Raw genomic sequence first — 22206 nt, 5'->3', positions numbered from 1 at the left:
CTTCTGTTTCATCAAGTATTTCCAGATAACACGAGAAAAGCAATCAATAAATGTAACAAAATAACGATAATCATTCATAGAACTAGTAAGACAAGATCCCCATACATCAGAATATATCAAATCAAACACACCAGAGCACCTCTTCTCACAACTGACATATGAGCTCCTAGTGAGTTTGTCAAACTCACAAACATCACACACCAGTTTACCCTTAATTGTAATTTCATTCATAGATGGATGCAATAGACTCGTTAAACTAAGACTAAGATGTCCATACGTCTGTGATGTGACAGTAACACATAGTCGACGTTCCTTCTAGATTCTTCTAGTGCAACACTTTCCACCATTGATGCCAGAGTTAAGTTTATTCCCTCTCAGTCCAAGTACCAAAGTCCGTTATGCCACGTTCCAGTGCCAAGTGTCTGACCTGTACCTTTCTCTTGGAAAATCACTTGAGAAATATCAAAAGAAGCAACACATTTTAACTGGAGAATAATGACACTGATCTTGGAAAATCACTTGAGAAATATCAAAAGAAGCAAGACATTTTAACTGGAGAATAAAATGTTTATTGGAAAAGAATGAGCATACAAAACATTGGACAATCATATAATTGGTGTTGGAGGTGTCAAAAATTGACCAAATACGACAACATGACTTAAACTCAACTCGAAAAAATACGGGTTAGGGTTGACCCGAATATTTTTTGAGTCAAGTTCGAGTCAGAGAATTCGACCCTTTTATTATTCAGATCGAATTCAAGTTAAACCCTAAAATCCAAACATGACTTGAATAAGCACAAAATGTTGGGTCAGGTTCGGGTTAGCAGTTCAAGCTCGGGTTTGGTTCTTTTTTTGCGACTCGTTTATTATTCAAGTCGGGTTCGAGTTGACCCTGTTTGGGTCTAACTTTAAACTGACCAACTAACACGAATTGACACCCTTAATTGGTGCATCTCACTGTACCCTTATCAACTACAGGTTGCGATGTACCATCAACAGTTTGTGTACTCTCTAGTACTGCTAGATGAGTATATGAAGAAAACTCTACAGCAGTACCTGTCACGTGACGAGAAGCACCAGAATCTATGATTCATCCTGATGATTTGTGGTGGAAATAAAGGCAAGGGCAAATGTGTCAACAATACTTTTACTGAAGTGACCATAAGTGGTAATGTTAACCCTTAATGTCGATGAATTTGAAGGATCCATAGCTCGATCACCTTTTGATTTCTGTTTCCTCTTCAACAACTCCAGACTCTCATGATCCTCACTAGTAAATATCACACCTAGCTCTCCCTCATCCTCTATTACCATCAGATTTGTTCATAGCACCCTTTTCTGCCTTTTCGAACCCACAACCATGACCTCCACCGCCTTTTCGAACCCACAACCATGAGATCCACCTTGTCCACGTCCATCGGTCTCTCTCTCCTTAAATGGCTTAAGACAGATCTTGCTCGGATGATCAAATTCATCAGAATTGTAGCACTTGCAAGTCTTCTCATGGACACCTAGCATACCCGGGATTTCAGCAGCCAATGCTGATCATGTACCCAAAAAATCACTCAACTCAGAGTGTAATTTCATGTGACTCTCCTCTTGTATCATCGCAACAATGGCCTCATCTAATGTGGGAATAATCGCCTGAGCTAGAAGGACAAATCATCTCTGATTAAAGTTCATATTCATAGGAGATAGAAACTACATAGTCATCATCTGTGTAAAGAACTTTCCTTTCTTGCACTCTGAATGGCTATAGCTTGACATCAATGAAAAGTAATCAAGATCTGCCCAAAGCCTCTCTAAATCTATGGAGTATTCCTGAATTGATTTCTCACCCTGTACCACAGCTTCTATCCCGTGTTAAATATGAAATACCCTCATGTGGTTCTCAGTCCTAGCATAATTCTTCATCTTTTGCCCAAATGTCCCTCACCTTTCGAATGCCATCGACTAAGAATGTTATTGACAAAACCATTTATTTGAGCAGCCAGGTGTAAACTAAGGCGTGAGTGGTCCTCCATTTATCCTTCTCAGCATTGTCACTCTTCGGTTCGTCCTCGGTTAGATATCCCTCTAGTTTCTTCCCTACTATAGCTGCCTCAATTCGACGTGACGAACTCAGATAAGTGATTGATCCATCAAGATTTAGATCCACGAAAGGGAAATCTAGCTTCACTTGCGTCGAAGCATAAGTTAAAGTCGTGGTTCCTGTCAAGGCATTAGCTCCCTGTATAAACCCTACCAGGACCTCAAGTCCTCAAGGTCAATCCTTAATAGAAGATCTAATCCTTTACTCCCCACACTATCCCCATCTCTTGTCATCTTCAATCAACTGGACCCACTTCTAGGTCATAAACGCTATGAATAATTCTTTTCCTCCTTTAGACCCGATTTTGAACTATCTCATCATCAAGATCGTTGCCTTTTTTGTGCGGCGGCCCGACTGCATGAGGTGAGGCAGCCCCGCCGGCGGGAGGGGAGGCGGGGGGGGCCCGGGCAGAAAGCAGCGGCGGCCGGAAGCGATGGCCGACACTGGACACGGGTGCGTCTCCCACGAGACGCATGACGCGATGCGTCTCCCACACGGGACGCATGACGCAGGTGCGTCTCCCGCACGAGACGTGGGAATAAGATAAAAGGTATGGGCTAGGGTTGGCTCTGATACCAAATTGAAAGAAAAAAAACCAAAAAACTAAGTTTCCATTCATATTATGCGTTTAAATAGAGGCTAAAATTTTAACAAATAAACCCTTTTATTACACAACTCTCAAGAATTTCAGATGTTATTCAATGGATCTTATCATATCAATAGCATAAAAATATCTTTCTATATTTGTACCAACGTCACAGAAACACCATTTAAAAATTGTACCAATTAAATTACTTCAATATCAATATTATTTTCCAGTTACGTGCACGAGTGTCTTAGCGTTTACCTACTAGTATCATAAAAAAATAACCAAATCATAGTCACTCATGCACATACAATCATTCTATAAAAATCACTATTTACTAAAAATATATTTCATTCACATTTATGTAGCAGACAATATACTTATAAATCATTTAATATTCATGATAATTGGAATAATGTTGTCCGCACAAATCATTTCTACAATGTGAACAAAAATTTACAAAAATTCAAAATCATGAGTTTACTATAATTGCAATAAACCTATGATAATACTAGTAAATGTATTTGGTCTAGAAGAAACAAAATATTACTATAATATAAGAACAAGAGTACTAAACTTGATGTAGATTAATTTATTTTTTGATTTGTCTTAACTCTTTTAAAATTAAAAGCCTAAAATAAAGATGGAATAAAATTTATTTATTACTCAAAATAAACTATGAACTTTTTAAGTATTAAATTTTTATTATTTTACTTTATGTAATCATATATATTATTCTTATTATTATTATTATTATTATTATTTTTAGCTATAAAGATGTTTATAAGAATATGCAAAGTGAAGTGATTTAGTGTATACTTTTCGCAAATGACGTTGTGTTGATTAATAAAGCATCCAATGAAATGAGGACTTTTGAGTTAATAGAATAAAAATTAAGAAAAACATATATAATTTCAGTAGGAATGACATTAATAGTTATCAATTAACATCATCAAAGATGAAGAAACACCTAATTGTGATAAATTTAAATATCATATATTCATTATACAAATGACTAAGAATATAACTTCTAAAATTAAAAATGATGGTTAAAATCGATAAATGTCTCAATACTATTATGTGATAAAAAAATATTATGAAGACATAAAGGTAAATTTTATAAAATCACAATTAATGTTTTACCAATCGAAGACTTGAATGATAAAAGCCATTGACATCTAAAGTTAATCCTAGCATATATATAGGAATGTTAAGTTGCATGTCTGTTAAAATACGAGGGCTAAATTAGGAAATACTTATATCAAGGAAACATTTGGAGTAAATTTTATATGATTTGAACATAGAAAAATAATTTGTAGAAAATACACTTTAAATTTGAAGGCTATATGTCTGTCAATGACTTGAGAAGAAGGAATACCTAAGATAATATGGTGAGAAGAAGTTCAAAATGATCTGCAAAAAATAAAGTTAGCACCTCAAGGAATCGACACTCAACACGAACAAATAAAAAATGAGAATTAATAAAATCTTATCCTAGAAAATTTAGATAAACCTAATGATAAAGATGATGACCAAAAAGCTTCGTTCAAATTCCTAATTAGCTTCTCTGAACTCACTTGATCCACATTTAGGACTTAAAAAGGAGATTTATCACACAATTAGTGCTGATGCGTTGATGCCCTGATCTACTTGGATCTTGCCACTACAAGCATTGTCACCTTTGAAGGTCAAAAAGTTTGAAATGCCGCCAAAATATTTCATAGAAGTGCCAACCACGAATATATTATTGAGAAATGGAACTTTTATTTGAAAAGTATCAAGTCAACGGTAGAAGGCTTGAAGAATCATTACATGAACCTATTTGCTAGCCTAGTAAAAAAACAAAACAAAACAAAAGACCAACTTGGGTGCTCCAGAAACATGGGGACCTAGTTGCAAGTTTAGTGTAAGATGCGTATTTATAAGCAGATTTATCATAATCCGACCCTAGCATTCTTGAAACAGGAAGCAAATTTCGTTCGATATAAAAGTCAGTGCATGGGAGTAGAGAGAATTCCTCTAGAAATTATGACAAAAGGAGATATAATTTTGTTTTCATCATGCATAGAAGTTTAAGAAATTAGTGTGTTTAGAAAAGTATATATGGTATAAGTGGAAGATTGAAACTTACCAAGTCCAATACACCATGGGGTGTTGTTTTCAGCTATTGCTGAAGACCTGACGGCGAGACCAACAATTGAAGCATTTAGACCTTGAGATACTACACTGCTTACCACCTGATATATGAAAGTTTAAGTTCACCAAAAAAAATAAGAAAATTCCAGAACAACTATATAGCAACCGGATGAATTAAGTTAAAATGGGGCTTACATCCATTAAATTGCGGAAATTTTATTTTGTTTAAAAATTCATTCTGAACATTAATAGAAATATTAGAGCTAAGAGTATTTTATTGAAATTACCCAATGGGCTGGACTTATCAACCTAAATTTAAGAACAATCCAACAAAAATATTATTAACTTAAATCTAAAAGTGGAATTAAAATGCGGGTCGGATATCATTTTGCATGTCACCGGATTGCCTCCTAGTTTTGAACCTCACCGGATTGTCACCTCTCGAAAGCGGCAAAATTTTGTTGTATTTAGAGGATTTTCCATTTCATATCCTCCATAGATGATACCGTTTTAGGGCTCCTAAAAGATATTTACAAAGGGGATTTAGCAAGGAGGCGGCTATGGAATAGCAAAGAAGGATACCAGTGGCGGTCAACGACATTTTGAGGGGAGATAAACGATGTTGAATGTATGTCCCGCTGAAAACAACAAAGATGGCATCAAAACGATGAGGTATGAATGTCGAGGAGGTTCATCACTTGTTCCTACACTAGCTACAAGCGCTTCACTTTCAAAAGAAAAATGATGCAGCACTCTGCTAGAGTAGAAATTAGAAATATAATCTCTAAAGCACAAACCAAATCAAAAGTCCCTCCAACATAAAAAACAACAAAAAAATTAGCTAATAAAAAATAACCCAAATTAGGAAAAAAATAATAAGAAATAAGTCAAAATAGCAAGGATTCCCATATATATTTCCAACCGGACAAAAAGTTCCTATTCGATCTGCCTAGGGGTCATGGAACTTCTGTTTCTGTGGAATCACAAATCTCGTGACTTTGGTCGACACTCCTGCGTCATTCTTCCCAACTAAAAGATGATTCAACCATTTCTTTGGAGACTTCTGGAATCAATCTATTACCATATCAAAGTCATTGCAATGTTGTAGCTGAGAAACCATCACTATAAAATTTATGCTCATGTTCATTCTATGCAACTCTAAAGCACATACGTCATTCAAAAGGCTATCCTGATAAAATAAGTAGTCATCCTGTTTTTGCACAATTAGAGTCGAAACTACACACAAATGAATCTTCTCACAAAACAAGTCTCGAGTCATTAAAGTCTATAAAATGCTTTTCTCACTCATACTCAGCTAGGTGTATTTGATAAGCAAGTCTGTCTAGAAGAACCAACTCTGGAATGAAATTAATGCAAGTCTGTCTAGAAGAACCAACTCTGGAATGAAAATAAAATGAAAATAAAAAAAAATGTTGGACCGCTCTCAGTTGTGACCTCTGAAGTGATAAATGGTCGATTAGGGTGTCCATAGAATCTCTCAACAGTGGCTTCCTCTTTTCTAATATCGGCTCTTTGGACTCACTGCCCTCTAGAATATCCAATGTTAATCTAGTTGGAGTCACTCTTATGGGCTCGGCTTGAATTACTAGTGCATCTTCCTCGTCGGCTGGGAGTTGAGACTCCTCTATAATGCATTCATATACTCATGTGTTGCTGCCTATTTCTTCAACTGCTTCCTGCTCAGTGAAAAAGATCGTCCCCATGTTTGGGTAATCAGATGCCACGTGGCCAAAACTGTGACACTTAGAGCATTTATTAGTGAGGATTGATTTAGGAGTATTAACCATCTCTGCCTTTTTCTAAACTCTGTACGGGTTTCTCCTTTTTCTAGGTCGGTTTGGGTGTTGCAATAGGTGTACCCATATTATCTAATATGATGGTTGAATTATGTTTGAAGAGTGGTGTGTAGTGTTATAAAAAAACTAGTTCACGAAACAACTCATACTTGGCTCACTAAGTAGCCCGTGTTTACTTCGTTCAAAAAACAAACAAGTCAAACATAAATAAATTTTTTAGCTCGATTTATAAGGGTTGAACACAAACAAAAGTTTGTTCATTCGTGTTCAACTTGATTTAACTGAAATTAATTAATAATAAATAGATAATATTAGTATAATATTAATATATTAAATTATTATATTGTATTTAAAAAATTACTAAATTTTATTAATTTCTAAATAATTTTTATCTTGGATTGCAAATGAAAGATAAAATTTGCGTGTTAGATATGTAAATACATAAGAATTAGGTGGTATGTATGCAAATGCCAAAAAAAATTTCTTGTTGCACCCCCTACTAAATTTCGCGGTCTTGTATACCAAAAATAAAAAATTTTGTGTTTAGTATGTAAATCATAAGAATTGCATGTTATGTATTTAAATTCCCTAAAAACCTTCCCCAATCTTGCCTTCCCCTCAACTGTGTCACACGTGATCTCGCCTCAGCATCTCGCCTTACCTCCGTGGCTCTACCTAGCTCATTTAATCCCATGTCATGAAATTTTTAACAAAAAAATTTCACTCATGCTCTTTAAATTAGGAATCTCCCTTTCACGGAAGTCATTTTCACACTTGAGCATGACATAGGGCCACATGGTTGGGGACCATAAGGTAGTTTTAAATTAAAAATTAAAATTTAATATTTAATTATATTATTTGATTTATTGAGTTTTAATAAATTATTATTTCGAGCATAACACAAGCTTAATTCGAACAAAAAATTTGAATAAATTCGAACATGAATAAAAAAAAATTAAACGAGTTGAACACAAACAAGCCTTAGGCTCGCTCAAGATCAACTCGTTTACACCCCTAGTGGTGCAAACATGATATGTTGTCCTGTCTGTCCAGTTTCAGGGCTAGGGTTTGAATATTCTATAATTTCCAATAATAATGCAATTGTACCACATTATCAATAGACGATCTCAATCCCCCCAGATATCGAGTTAAGGTTATTCTTCCCGGGCTCCATTAGCCCACATTTTAATATAATTTGCTCAAACTCAACTGTGTACTCCTCTACCGAGAGATCTTGTTACTGCAAGTGATAAAATCTCAAGAACATATTATGTTTGTATTGAACTGGTAGGTATTTGCGATGCATCTCTTATTTCATCTTGGACTAGATAGTGATTTTGTTTTTCCCTTCCGGCTATAGAAGAAACATCAGGTTCTCTCGCCACAGAGATGCACTCTTATTTAAATTAATGAAAACTAACTTTATCATTATGTTCGGTGGGACATCTTGGTACTCAAAAACACATTCTATTATCTGAAGCCACTCGATGAGCTCATCCAGATCCATACAAGCCAGAATCTGGCAAGTCAATCTTCACTCCATCATTCTGGCTTCTCTAATATTTAAGCATAAAACATCAGTCTATTGGTTCTTCATCATTGGAAATTGTTCGGTGGAAGGGATCTACTTCCTCCTCTCAATCTGAAATCACCGTTGCATCTACGTGTGACCTCACCGGATTGTCTCATCTCTAAAGCTGCAAACATTTGTTGCAGTTGGAGAATATTTCGTTGCATATCCTCCATAACAAGTTCATAGGCACGTCGTTGAAGGTTTCTCATCGGCGACATTGCATCATTTCCCCTCGAATAGGTTTCCGACATTTGAAAAATTATAAATCAAGGTTAGTCGAAGGCTTAAGTTTTGATGGTAGGTATCGAGGTAAAATTTTAGTGGTGGAAGGGTTGACTTCTGAAAATTTAGAGTTAGGGCTAGAAATTGAGATATGAATGATTTAGGTGTGTAGGTTTTTTTTTTTTTTTTGGATTGGGACAAAGAAAGACAACCCTAAAAATTTATGTTTGTCGAGCTTTGATACTCAGATGATACCGTTATAGGGCTACTAAAGGTAATTATGAAGGGAATTTTGCTGCGAGGTTGTTGTGGAATAGCAATGGAAGATAATAGGGGCAGTTAACAGAGTTTAGAGAGAGAATATTCAGCAGCTATCCCAATTGAAAACAACAAAGATAACATTGAAACGTTATCTATCTCCCTCCACACGCCGTCATCCGCCCTTATTATTCTCTTTTGCTATTCCACAACCACCTCCCTGCTAAATTCCATTCCTAAATACCTTATATGAGCCCTTGAGAGGTATCATATAATATTAGATCCCAACAAATCTAATTTTTTAGGGTTTTATATTTCTTATCCCAATCAAAAATTCCAAAAAAAAAAGAAAACAAGTCAAAATAGCAAGCATTTCTGCAAATATTTGGTCTTCCCAGGGGTCGTGGAACTTTCATTTTCGTGGGAATTGCATAGTTCCCATGATCAAGGGTCACAGGATCCCCAATCTCGTGACTTTAGTGAATGCTCCCGCATTAGGATCTTACAAACTTGAATGGTCCCCAATCTCGTGACTTTAGTGAATGCTCCCGCATCAGGATCTTACAAACTTGAATGGTGGTTGTCCGACGGTAACACTTTAAAATTATTCTTGGACCGAATTAGGGACAATGAAATTGAGCCCAGTCATCGACCTATAAGCTTGATCAATAGTGTTGATATTATATGCATTTCAACTAAATCATTTAATCAATATATACTTTTGTCAACAAATTTGCATGAATATTGCATCTTTATTTATGCATATACGTTTTCTTATGATAGTCCTTGCAATTCCTATAATTTTAAGAATGTTACTTTTGTTTGGAAATGCCACATTAGGTTATATGAAAGAGGTCGAAATTTGTCTTTCAAATTATATGGATTTTAAATAAAATATCAAGCTCCACACATGCGTGTGGTTGAGACTCACTGGCGTGGGGTGTCAAAAAATGAGAGCGGGATTTTTCATGACTGAAGACCAAAGTGGTATATGGGTCGCGCAAATAGTGCAAAGCCAAATCGAGCGGCTCCTCTTTCGATTCCTTTTCAATTATCAACATGTCTCCTTTTATCCTTCCTTCGTTTCTAGTCATTTTCCTGCATATGTATTGTATTAGGATTTGGATTCTCAATTTTTAATTGTATTTTTGTCGAGACAATTGTCAGCATGTCCAAGTCTTCCCTTCTAGGGTTGCACCTAAAGGGCAAGTGGTGCTTCGATTGTATCTCATTCTAAGGTGGAGATTATCCTTGACATTCTCATCCTCCACAAACATCTCTTTGCTACCACCGACACCGCAACTACTGCAACAGCCCTAACAATAGCACCTTTATTGTCTCTTGAACCCCCATACCTCCCGGCAGCCTTCCCAGCCACATGTTATGTGTGTGTAGCCAAAGCAATCCGAGAAGTAGAGTGAGAAGTCTGAGAAGCAGTGCAACCGGGGCATATGCGTCCACGAGGTCCGAAACAGTCTGAGAAGCAAATAAGCTGGCTCAAATGCAAAAGATTATGGGTGCATATGCGCCCCCCATATGGCAGACAGTATGGCCGACGCATATGTGTCGGCCATGTCATGCATATGCGCCTGTCATGTCGCGCATATGTGTCGGACATGTCGCGCATATGTATGTGTCGGTCATTTTGCACATATGAGCCCACTTATCGTGGGCGCAGCAAACAGAGAGCTTCAGGCGGGATTTGGTTTTTAATCCAAAATTCGAGTGGCATTTGTAGATGTTCCTGCGCAAGTTTTTCGAGAAGTCCCTGGAGAAGGAGAAAGTGTCAGAGAGGAGGGTTTCTAAGATCTCGGCATGTGTTTTTCATGTCGGATCGGAGTAGAAAACGTTTGGAGCGAGTCCTATAAGTTTTTTTTGGTATGTGGAGAAGAAACTGGAGCGAGTCCTGTAAGTTTTTTTGTATGTGGAGAAGAAACTAGTATGAGTTCTCTGTAAAGACTCTGATTTTCATAGTAAATTTCTTGGTGATGTGGTTTTGTGAATTTTTTCCATTTTCAGGTTTTTTTCCATGTAAAATTCTCATGTGTTTTTCTGATTGTTTTGTTTGTGCTTATGTTTTAATTTTTTTGTTCTGATTCTCTCGAATTGGTGCGAACTCGTTATTCTGCGGTGTGGTTTTGTTTCTGATTGATCCCAAGCCTCGGTAAAATTGTGAATTGTTTGGTATTCCCTATCACCACCTACCAAACTCATGCCACCCAGCTATCGCCCCTTACCCTCCTTCCCAGCCGCGCCGACTGACAGTCCCTTCCAGTCTGTTTTCCTACCATTCCAGCCTACCTGCCGCCACCTTTCCGCGGTTTCAGGATTGCTATCACCTTCTAGGCCCCCTCCTACCTACTGCTGTCACCTAACCTACACTAAATTGCTTCCATCCTCCCTGCCATCTTGCCACCTACTTCCGGTCGGCACTCACACCATCCATTCTCCCTACAGCCAACCTTCCCACCGCAGCCAACTCCCACAATCTCGCCAATCAATCGCAATCACCTAACACCCTTCCATCATGCATAACCGATCACCACCCTTTTGGGATACAATTCTAGTTGTATTGGTGTAGTGTTTGTTGCTATTTCTATTTCCATTGGTGTGGTTGTATTCTCCTATTTTGAATTTAGCAGTAATATTGGGTTTTCCTATCGTTGTTTAGGTTAACTCTGGTATCACTTTCAATAATGTACAAACTTCTTTTTTTCAGAACGAGATTTTTTTTTAAATGCAAAACAATCTTGATAGTCTATACAATGAATTATTTCCCTTAGCAAGTGAAAAAAATCTTTTTATTTTATTTTATTTTTATTTGTTTGCGATACTTTATTACTCCATTTTTCGGTTTATGGTAAACGATATAAAAAAAATTTCATGTCTTTGTTATATATTGTTGATTAATAGAAATCAATGAGGGATGGATGAAAGCGGTGTTCGGACAATTCATAGAGATCAACTTTTTAATATTATTACACATTTATTTTTTATTTCATTATTGTTTTAGATTTATATGATTCTCCTCATCCCATTTTCGATGTAGCCTGTAAACTACCCGCACTTGCAATTTGAAGGGCAAGCAGGTCAACAACTCCCTGATAAATGGAGAGGTCCCGGGCAAGGGTCGTTGCTACAAGGTGTATTTGAGACAATAGTGCTATTTTTTATGTGATATTAAAGATTTTAGTGCTAAGTGTATAAATATGAAAGTTTATGTGTGAGATATGTAAATACATAAGAATTCTGTGCTATGTATGTAAATGCCACAAATAAAAATGACTAATACAGGGAAGCCATCACATAACATAGAAAAATATGGGTCAGGCAACATTAGAAATGAGATAACTCAGCCAGCTTTATTCGTAAAAGAATCAAATAACATTCAAAAAATGCCAAGATGGCAGAAAATATGATTTTTTAAGGTCTATTGAAGCTATAAAAAACTTAACCAAAAAAACCTTTGAGGTGAAAAAAAAAAAAACTTCAATATTAATGTACATGTTCTGGGCTAACCTGACAACAGTTATGCTTAACTTGGACTCTTGAAAGAGGGATTTCTTTAAGAGGTACGGAAGCAAGTTGGTCACAAAATTCCTTGTGATTTAGAAAGTTCATCTCTCTAGGCAAGCACTGCCTAAAGTATGCAATAATTCTAATATCTCGCAACATGCATGCCTCCTTTTTCATAATTTTCCTGCAGGGATCCAATATTGAAAAAACAAAGGCGTTAAGATCACATGATGATCAAGAAAATATTTATATGTGGCATCAAAGAGAGCAGTTAAAGAAGTAATTAATCATTTTTACTACTCCCAATACTGCAGAAAATGAAAGATTAAGAAAATAGATTATCTGATTTGATAAAATCAGTAGTTTCAGTCCACAAATACAACCATTGGTATGAAGAGATAATTTTGTCATCGCATAGGCAAACAAATTCAGGTTGAATAGGTAGATTTCATTATCATCAAACTAACTCTAACCATTTCGAGATGAGTTTAAAAATCATATTAGACTAAATAGCCTTAAGGCACCGGCATAATACATTCATGAGTGGGCATAAGGCATAAGGTTATAACTCGATTATCTAGCCATGTTAACATCGATGAACCTATTTTTGTTCATCATTATTTCTATCTAGTCATTCTATTGGTACAATTCTGACTTAAGTTTAATATGCCTACACCTACCAAACCTTAGTTTTCACAATCTTATTTTCAATGGAAACTATTTTAATATTCTCTCTAATACAATCATTTCTCGCTAACTTTACAACCTATCTATTTTCATCTTTATAAGTACCAATCTCGCTTACTAACAACTACTTCTTTGTTGATCAAAACTCAAATCAATTGAGTAAAGCCAGGATACATAGTTTTTATAAAACACCCAGATATCTCTATTGATATTTCTCCTCAAAAAATAATTCAAGGCTTTTTTACACGAGATTTTTTTTAAGTAATTCGAAAAGTTTCAAGCAAAACTCACAAATTGAATGAAGCTTCACTAAGACTCTTGAGTATTTGTCAAATTATGCATTGGTTTTGTATACTTGATCCAATTAGATAATCTTCGCTGCTTCATATCTAAAACGTCTTTAATAATAATTTACAAGAAAAAAAATATCAAAATCACAATTAAAAATCAAAACTCATGAAACTATCAAAATTGAAAATTTTAATGAAGAGGACGAAACCAAATATGAAATTGAGTGTTAAAACATTAAAAGGAGAAAGAATGAGGACCTAAAGATTAACAAAGGACTAGAAAAATGTCAGTACCAACAAATCGAGTTATACCCAATGCAGGCTAAACATTAGGACCTTCTTTTGAACTCAAGAAGAATTCAATGAATCCATAATAGAAAATTTGGGAACAATTGATCTTAAGATACCTTGCATGCACCAAAGTTACCTGCAAAGAAAGATAAAGATTTCTATATTTAAAAAAAAAAAAAAAAAAGACAGACAAAGATGGATGACCTCCACCGCAATATTGTGTGTGTGATATCGGAGTTAACTCAAAACCACGATAGAAATAGAAATATTATTGTTGAAATTCAAAAGTTACAACAAAGGCTCATCAAAACAGGAAATAAACAACAAACAAACACAAAAGACGCCCTAGGTTGAAGACGAGAGGTGGTGAATGCCAATTGAACAGCAGATGGGATGACTGGTAGGGTGCTTGCTGTAGCAACAGAGGCAGATAGGGGTAGGTGGCAACAGTAGAAGGGGCGGAGGTTAAGTACAATACTAGGATGCAATGTAAGTACGGCCAAGAATAAGTGATGCTAAAGTCAGCAGAGATCTAAAGGATTCCGCGGCATAGCAAGAAGAGAATTTTGGGATTGGCGACTGGGAGGAAAGGTTGAGGGTGCAAGTTGGAAACAAGGAAGAGAAGTAGACTGCTGAGGTGAGTTGGGGGAGGAAAAGTATCCCTAAGGGATCAAGTTACAGTCGGAGCACCCCTCGAACCTTTGGAGAAGATCACCAACTCAGAAGAGTTACAGCTGGAGCACACCTCCTCGCAGTCGGATACAGTCCTAGAAGGGAAGAGGGGGCTCTGATGGCTTTCCCTGACAGAAATCTGAAAGAAAACTTACAAAACATAACCCTAATTCAACAAACACACATATACATAAAGATGAAATAAGGGAAAGCTAAAAAGAAAAAGGGTAAGCAATGGGCATCAATTTCATCCCCCTAAGGAGGTCGGCCGGTCTAGTCATCTCCCCCTTCCAGTTGATTCATCTTGCTCCTCCCAGCCCCGTGTCAGTTTCTTAGGGTTGGAAGAGCTTTGACCTCATTCATTGAAGCTTTTAGTTCTCATTTGTGTTTCTAACAGCACCTGGATCCCACTATCGACCGCACTTGTCTCCCAAGGCACCTGACAGTCTTTCCCAACTTACGAGCAAACATCCACATCTTTTGAGAGTCTGCGACTGAACTGAATTGAGTCTGTGTGTCCCACCTATACTACATAATGCTCCCAAAGTAATCCACGATCAGCTTTGCCTGATCTGAAGTAGGGGTAGCATGAACCTTCCAGCATGGTGGTGGCTCCGATGGTAAGATGTCAACCGTGATATCCTAAAATACTCTTTATCGTGATTGTCTCATGTATGGAGCTGGTGTCTCAGTCCTATCATCATCTGTCATCACCAAAACTTGCCCCACAGATGATGCTTTGTTGGTATGCACTCCTATGACCTCGGGCTCCGTCAAAGAAAGTATAATAATATCATTCCCATCCTTGGTGAAGGAATGTGTGTTTTGAATCTGAGTATTGAGTCCTCCGGTCAAGCTGTCACGGTCTTCCCAACAAAAGATGGCAAGCATCCATAAGACCACACTACACCACACCACACCTGATCCTGAAGCTAGCTCTCGATCAAACTCCAATAAGCACCTCCGATCAATGTTGACTCTATTCTCCTTCCTCAGTCATGTCAAAAAATATGGTTGGGAGTACCGATTGCATATACTCTTGTTCACCGTGCAGCAAGTGTAAAGGCTAGCCTAATTAAACCCTACGCACCCTTAGCTCTATCTCTCCTAGACTTGGTGGAATAAAGTTCCACAAGACTGGACCTTAATTTTAGATCAAACCAAGCACAAATCTAGGGGCCTATAGATTGTCCCTTGATCATATATAATGCACACAAGTATGCTCTAGACTTCATTAGAATATCTTACCCTCTTAGCTTAGTGTTATCATGATTGACTAGTAAGTTGCCCTTGTGCTATTCTCATTAATAATCCAAAAATTTTGTCCCAAAAGAACCCTATCCTAAAATTGACTTACCTAACTAGAGCCAAAGTCTATCAAGACCTCAATAGAAAATGTTTTTTTCTCTAGATATTGATTTAGGTGTCTAAGTTGACCCTACATAAACTTAATCTCCAAATTGACCCAATATGATCCAAATAACCTATTTAGGGCACAAATTGAATAGTTAGCCTCTATGAAGATAGTGTCCTAAATGTCCTTATATCCTAGTTTAAGCTAGTCTACAACCAATTGGATGTCAAACCTAGACCCAATGAGATCAAGATTTCCTTGGTGACTTAAATTATTCAAGAGGAGCCCTTGGTTGGATTTAAACCGAGCATAGACTAGATTAGGCAGATTAAACCAACTAAAATCATTCAAATAACTTGAAGGAAATCCAATTGCCAAACCCAAGACTTAGCTGAATCAACCTACAATATTATATGCAAGCCTACTCTAGGCACCAAATTCAAATTGCCTTTGCTTGGACCCAATGTGTGTCCAAGCTACCTTGAGACTATAACTCTTATCAACTTGAAGGTCTAACCAAGCCTTAGCACCCACAAGCCTTAGCTTAACCCTAAGTTAGAATAAGCATAACAAATTGGCCCAGATTACCAATGTCTTAACCTAAGCATAACTTAGCCTACCATAAGGTAGCTCTAACCAATCATAGGTATTTTCAGCACCAATTGATACTTTAACCTCCATTGGACCAAAGTATAGTTAAGTCAAATCTAATCCAATTTTTAATGAAACAAATCTATTTTAAGTCCCCTTAAAGATTCAATAGACCTCAATTGTGGCTCATTTGAACTTAACATCTAGTCCTGCTTGGCTAGCCAACTATGGGAACACATCCGAAGCTTGGAGTGATCGATCTAACTTTCTTTCATACAAGTGAAATTAGGTTGACCAAGCCCAACATATGACCATCCTAGCTTCCCATTGGACTATTGAGACCACTTAAGAGATCAATTACACTTGACCTTGACCAAAAACCCATGACACAAAACAATTTATCTAGGTCATCCAAATGGGCAAACCCAATTCACAACTTCGGTTGAATTGAGCCAAAGTCTAGCCAATTAGAACATTTAACCTAATTTAAGCTATTAATACCTCCCCTTATCCCTTAAAGTTGGTCCAAATAAAGCACAGTATATGAATCAACAACCATGACTTTCCCAGCTCAAACCATGTGTTGAGTGGTTCACACCTTGCATCACAATGGGACCAGCTTCTTCCCCCTGGACATCCCAGGCACCTAATTGAAGCTCATGACATACTTGTGAGTTTTTTTCAACCATATCTAATTCTTTTGAACTGCAACAGATCATGTGTTATATCTCCAAACATAGTAGTGACATTGGTACAACGAGCCCTTTGCCAATAAATTATTTGAAATCAAATTTTAAAGCAAATTGTTGAAAAACATACAGTTTTCATCGACATCGCAATTTAATGTGGATATCCAAGATAAGAAACTCATGGTTTTTGATCAATGTTTATGAGGATTACAACTCAAACCCTCTGTCATTGGCTTATTGGGTTTGTTGGTATACTAGGAGGAATGATAAAAAAATGGAATCTTGACCGGTTCTAACTCTATCCCAAAATCATTTCGTATACAATTAAATTTAAACTAATTACTAAACTTGAGTTTAAAATCAAAACTATTTGCAAACAGAGACTATAATAAAATGAGGTGGCTCGCACTACCAGGAAGTCTTAACCATATATCTAAAAAAATTCACCCTAACATCATGTAAAGGAAAATTCAATTAAAGTAAATCCAATTTACCTCAAAAAAATGACTCTTTTGTCCTCTTACACAGACTGAAGTCTGAAGAACCTCGCTTTTCTTAATAATTCAGATCAAATATAAATAGGTGGAAGCCAAAAAAAAAAAAAAAAACTTAAAAGTTAGCTAAATAAGGTAAATTCTAATTATGTGGATTAGTTTTAATTACAAAATCAATCATTCAGAATAAAATAAGTGGAATGAATAAGATCCGCTCGGTTGAGAATGCCTGAATATGTCAATCACACACTATTCAGCTTAGCCATGATCAACTCAATTAGCATAAACACTAAAAAAGACTAAACACATGGAGTCTATTTTCTATTCATGGAGTCCCCATGCTTTGCTCTCTATTTTAATAATTATTCTTATTTGGCTCATTCGCTAGATGTGAGTCAAAATGCTAAAGAGTAAAAACAAACATGATTTTATTTTTTTTATTTTTATTTATTTATATTTTTAATTTTCCTTATTAGCGCTTTGAATTCATTCAGGTTCAATGGATAATAAATGAAACAAGTCAAACAAGACCTTTGCTTATTCATGTTTGGCTTGTTTACACCCTTAATTTTTACCTCTTCAATAAAATAAATAGCATCTCAATCAACCACAGATTCTAGCTCGATCAAGATGGTTACGAGTTTTTAAAGTAATGGTCGGCATATGTCCTTCTAAACCTAAATAAGTCTTATCACGGATAATGAAACCCTAGTTTACTGTGAAAAGCCTGCATAGAATCTACTACTCTATGCAAAAGATAAAACTTGAATGAGCTTTATAAATATGTCAAAAAAAATGAAATCATAGGATGTTCATTGGGGGCACGCATATATTCTTCATATACACATGTATGAACCTGAATAAAAAATATTATATACAAAGCTCATGAAAGTCCCAAATGTACATTCCTTTAAAATGCAAGCAAAATATATTCCCCAATTGGCATATAGAGCTAAACCTTTTAGCATGGATTAGGTCTTTTAAGGCAGGTTCCTTCTAATTTGTCCTGCTTGGCTTTGTTTGGTCGAGTTTGGCCTACCTCAACTAAGTTTAATTGAACCAAAGTAAGACTTAGGAAGAAAATCAAGTTGTGGTTCGAGACTTCTGGAATTTGGTCGGTTTAACCTAGTCTTATTGACCATGTTGGCACCCATGATATCAACAAAGACATCCATGGAACTGTTTGCATCTATCTTAATAAAACTTTAAGGTGGTGTTTTGCTACAACTTAGATTTAGGTTGAATAAGATTTAGGAAGAACTTGCGAGCAACAGCGGCGAAATCGATTTATTAGATCCGGATTTACATCCAAAAAATGACGGAACATGAGAAAAGAAAACGGAACGCGAGAAAATTACATTTTAATGGAGCGTTGAATTTAGTTTATTTTTTTGGTGTTTGGCTGCATTTTAAGTTAAGTCCATGGCTACATATAGTATGCTACCAAACACCACATAAGAATTTGTCAATAAAGACCAAATGTTTTTAAAGGAGACAAAAATATCATTACAACATGCATGCTCTCTAACTTAAAATAAATAATATGCATTCTGGCAACAAAAATTTGTTTCTTCAATAATGACTGGAACCAAATGCAGATAAAACTCACGGTAGATATGAAGTCTCATTTCCATAACAAATATGAACCAAATTTACAGGTTTTCTTTGGGGGTTTTCCAGCCAGAACAACCCATTTGGGAGGTTTTTACTTTCTGAGGAGCTGCAAACTTTGGCAACATGAGTGGGAGAAGTATGCCGAAGCATTGCCACTAGCACATCATAACCAGTACCTATTACAAAAAGAAAGCATTATTTTATTATGAGTTAACACTTGGTATAAACTTTCATGAAAACAAATATAAGTAGATCTTCCACCTTGAGTATGACGTTTCCATGATTACTAAAAGTCAGTAATAAAACATGGCAAAAAGCATACCTTTCACCCATCCGTAAGTGTTGATAATAAGTGGCAACAATATCTTGCAAGGATTATCAGTCTCATCCACTTGATAGAACCCTCGGCGGAAGTAATCATATAAAAAAATAATGCTAGAAAAATAACTGTTTGATTCTTTTTTAGCAGACACATGACCAAAGAAGACACATCTGCGTTACAAAAAGAGTGAAATAATAAATCTTAGGCACAATCCGCTAAAACAAAAAAATTAAAATTAAGCTCAAATGTGTTGAGAAATATAAACTTGATTTATCTTAGTATCATCCTTGTATTTGATAGAAATGTAGAATTTGTTGGTGCATGCGGAAATCTAGAATCCTCTTGTATTTAGTATAAGTATAGAATTTCTTCTACTAGGTAAAATGATATTGGAATTAACCCAAAATGGAACAAACTGAAAATATTATTGCAAAATGTGGAAACTACAATAACAGGGTTCTCAGAACAGAAATAACAACGACGGCAACACACACAACACCTAGGGTGAGGACGAGGGTGGTGGGTGGTGGGTGACGGCTGGACTGTAGGTAGGGTGCAGGTTGGGGGTTGTGGATTCAACAGAGGGGTTTGGAAGGGGTGAAGTCAGTAGTTGGAAGGTAGGCAGAGGATGTCGGCAGCAGCAGGAGGGATCGAGATGGTATTACGACAGCATGCGACAACATGTATGGGAACGGTCTATTGCAGCAGGTGGGCAGGTAGATGGGGTTATGGCATGCAGGGAAGGAGAAACTGAGGTTTGCGGCCACAAGTTTGAAGGCCAAGGAAGTTATGGCAGCAGGTTGGGCAGCAAGAGGGTGGTGGTGAGGAAGCAGGGAAGGTTGGTGCGCAGATAGGGTGGCAACGGCAAAGGAGGGGAAGTAATAGCAAGGTTGTGGGGAAATAGTCATCACATGAGAGTAGATACAGCCAAAATCATAAACATATAACATGGAATGTATGTATGTATGTATGTTTGAGGTTTGCGGCCGCAAGGAAGGCCAAGGAAGTTATGGCAGCAGGTTGGGCGGCAAGAGGGTGGTGGTGAGGAAGCAGAGAAGGTTGGTGTGCATATAGGGTGGAAACGGCAAGGGAGGGGAAGTAATAGCAGGGTTGTGGGGAGATAGTCATCATCTGGGAGTAGATACAGCCAAAACCGTAAACATATAACATGGAATGTATGTATGTATGTATGTATGTTTCCGTGTGTGTGTGTGTTTGTATGTTTGTGTGTTTGTGTCTATGTATGTGTGTATGTATGTATGTATGTATGTATGTATGCATCATAGTAGATAGACAAGAGGGAAAGCCCTTCCCCTTTGGACGGCAATTTCAAGTACTGCCCCTTGCAAATCAAGGTTGAACGAGTTAGGCCCCCATGCACTCTGCATCATAGAAATCTCTCATTTATTATTTAGTAAAAGTCTAGAATTTTCTTCTATCAGGTAGAAATCTCTCATTTATTATTGATTTTAAAACTCTAAATCCTATTCTATAAATAGAATAGTTCTAAAATTTTGGGCAGTTTGAAGCAACAACGGAGGCGCGGTACGGCACGCAGACACAATTTTGAGTCATTTGGGGCGACAGCGGCAACGTATCAGGGCAAAATTTTCGACATTTTAACGAAACAAGGGTCGCGGGATCGACCCTGAGGCCAGCGTTCGTTCGCGCAAGTATTACCCGGCTGCCCTCGACCTCTATCAGTGTCTCATCTTCCCCCGCAACTCTGAATCCGAGAGCCTCATCTTTCGTGTCTAGGGCAAAGACCGCCCTGCACTCTGTCGCAGCCCGAGTTGAGAAGGTCCTCATAGAGATCAAGGCGGACTTCAAGAATGATCATGGTAGAATTTAATGCTCGGAGATTCCTACTTCTGGAGTAGCTTCTAAAGTTGCTACATATGAACAGTTGCTACTGTTGGCATCGGTTTTTTACGTCATGTGTATCTAAGACATCTATATTACCTAAGGAGGACGTCCATGTTGTTAACTATTTGTGTGCGGACTAAAAATGTGTAAATTATCATTTTGGACTTAATTACTGAAAAAAAATGATCCGAACAATCCCGAACGACGAAACGGACCACGCGAGTGAGTCTGGAACGTCGATTCTACTTAAAAAAAAGGCGCTCGTTGCACCACAATTTCGCGGGGGAGGTAAAAATGCGCAAATTATCATTTTTGGACTCGATTGCTGAAAAAGTTGTCCAAACGACCTCAAACGAGAAAACAAACCGCACCACTGCGTCCGGGACGTCGATTTTGCCTGGGGATGATACTAATTTTATTGCGGTGGCGTGTTCGACGAAAATGCACCGTAAACTTTATTATTACAATAAAAATTAAAAGAAAAAAAATATTTTTTTTTCCAAAAAAAAATAAAAAAACGGTTAAAAAAAAAAAAAAGAAAGAGAGGGAAACAAAAATTTCCCCCTTATCCTCCTCACACGCGAAGGGCTGCACCCTCTCCCATTCGCAAAGAACCACCCGTCCCTCTTTCTCTCGGCCTTGGGAGTCGAGCCCGCCGCCGGTCTCTTCATCGCCGGTGAAGGTCGTCGGCGTGCTAATCCAGCCGCCGACCGCCCCTCCTTTAGCCGCTGGCCGGTTCTGGAGCCGCACACCAAAAACTCTCCGGCTCCCTCGCGACTCCTCGACCGATCTCGCCGTCGGAGTTCCCTCTACACTGGTGCCGCTCGCCGCCTGGTCTTCGCCTCTCCAACTGTAAGCATCTTTACTCCACCACCACCTCTCTTCTTCCCTTGGTCAGCCAAGTTTATCTCCCCGCCGTCCGGCGCTCCTCGCCGTGGAATGATCGCCTGCCGGCGCTCCCTTCCGTGCCAAAACTGCTATCCAAGGGATTCTTCGGGCAGGTGCTTGATGGCTCTCACCGCTTCGACCATTTTCGCTCGTGTGTTTCTCTTTCTCACCAGCGACATTTCATCGGCCTCCCACGACATTGGATTTGGTGGGGGAAGCTTCTTCTCCTTTGATTTTCTCCCCCAC

The 22206-nt window shown here is 37.5% G+C and overlaps 1 protein-coding gene across 4 annotated transcripts in view; it reads right to left on the bottom strand.

Moving 5' to 3' along the window:
• LOC110030364 (polynucleotide 5'-hydroxyl-kinase NOL9-like) overlaps positions 1-22206 on the bottom strand; it is a 55028-nt gene that overhangs the window by 11077 nt on the left and 21745 nt on the right. For all 4 annotated transcript variants that reach the window (XR_002294649.1, XR_002294648.1, XM_020733034.1 and 1 more), the window contains exons 4-7: positions 19207-19376; positions 18880-19060; positions 12206-12386; positions 4812-4917 (exon numbers count right to left, since the gene is read on the bottom strand). Coding sequence is in view for 2 of the 4 variants with exons in the window: in XM_020733034.1 (XP_020588693.1) it covers positions 4812-4917; positions 12206-12386; positions 18880-19060; positions 19207-19376 (638 nt within the window). In the remaining 2 variants the exon portion in view is untranslated. The remainder of the gene's footprint in view (positions 1-4811; positions 4918-12205; positions 12387-18879; positions 19061-19206; positions 19377-22206) is intronic.

This window comes from Phalaenopsis equestris, unplaced genomic scaffold, assembly GCF_001263595.1.
Source record: "Phalaenopsis equestris unplaced genomic scaffold, ASM126359v1 Scaffold000706, whole genome shotgun sequence".
Taxonomy (NCBI): domain Eukaryota; kingdom Viridiplantae; phylum Streptophyta; class Magnoliopsida; order Asparagales; family Orchidaceae; genus Phalaenopsis; species Phalaenopsis equestris.
This window is presented reverse-complemented; position numbering and strand designations above follow the sequence as displayed.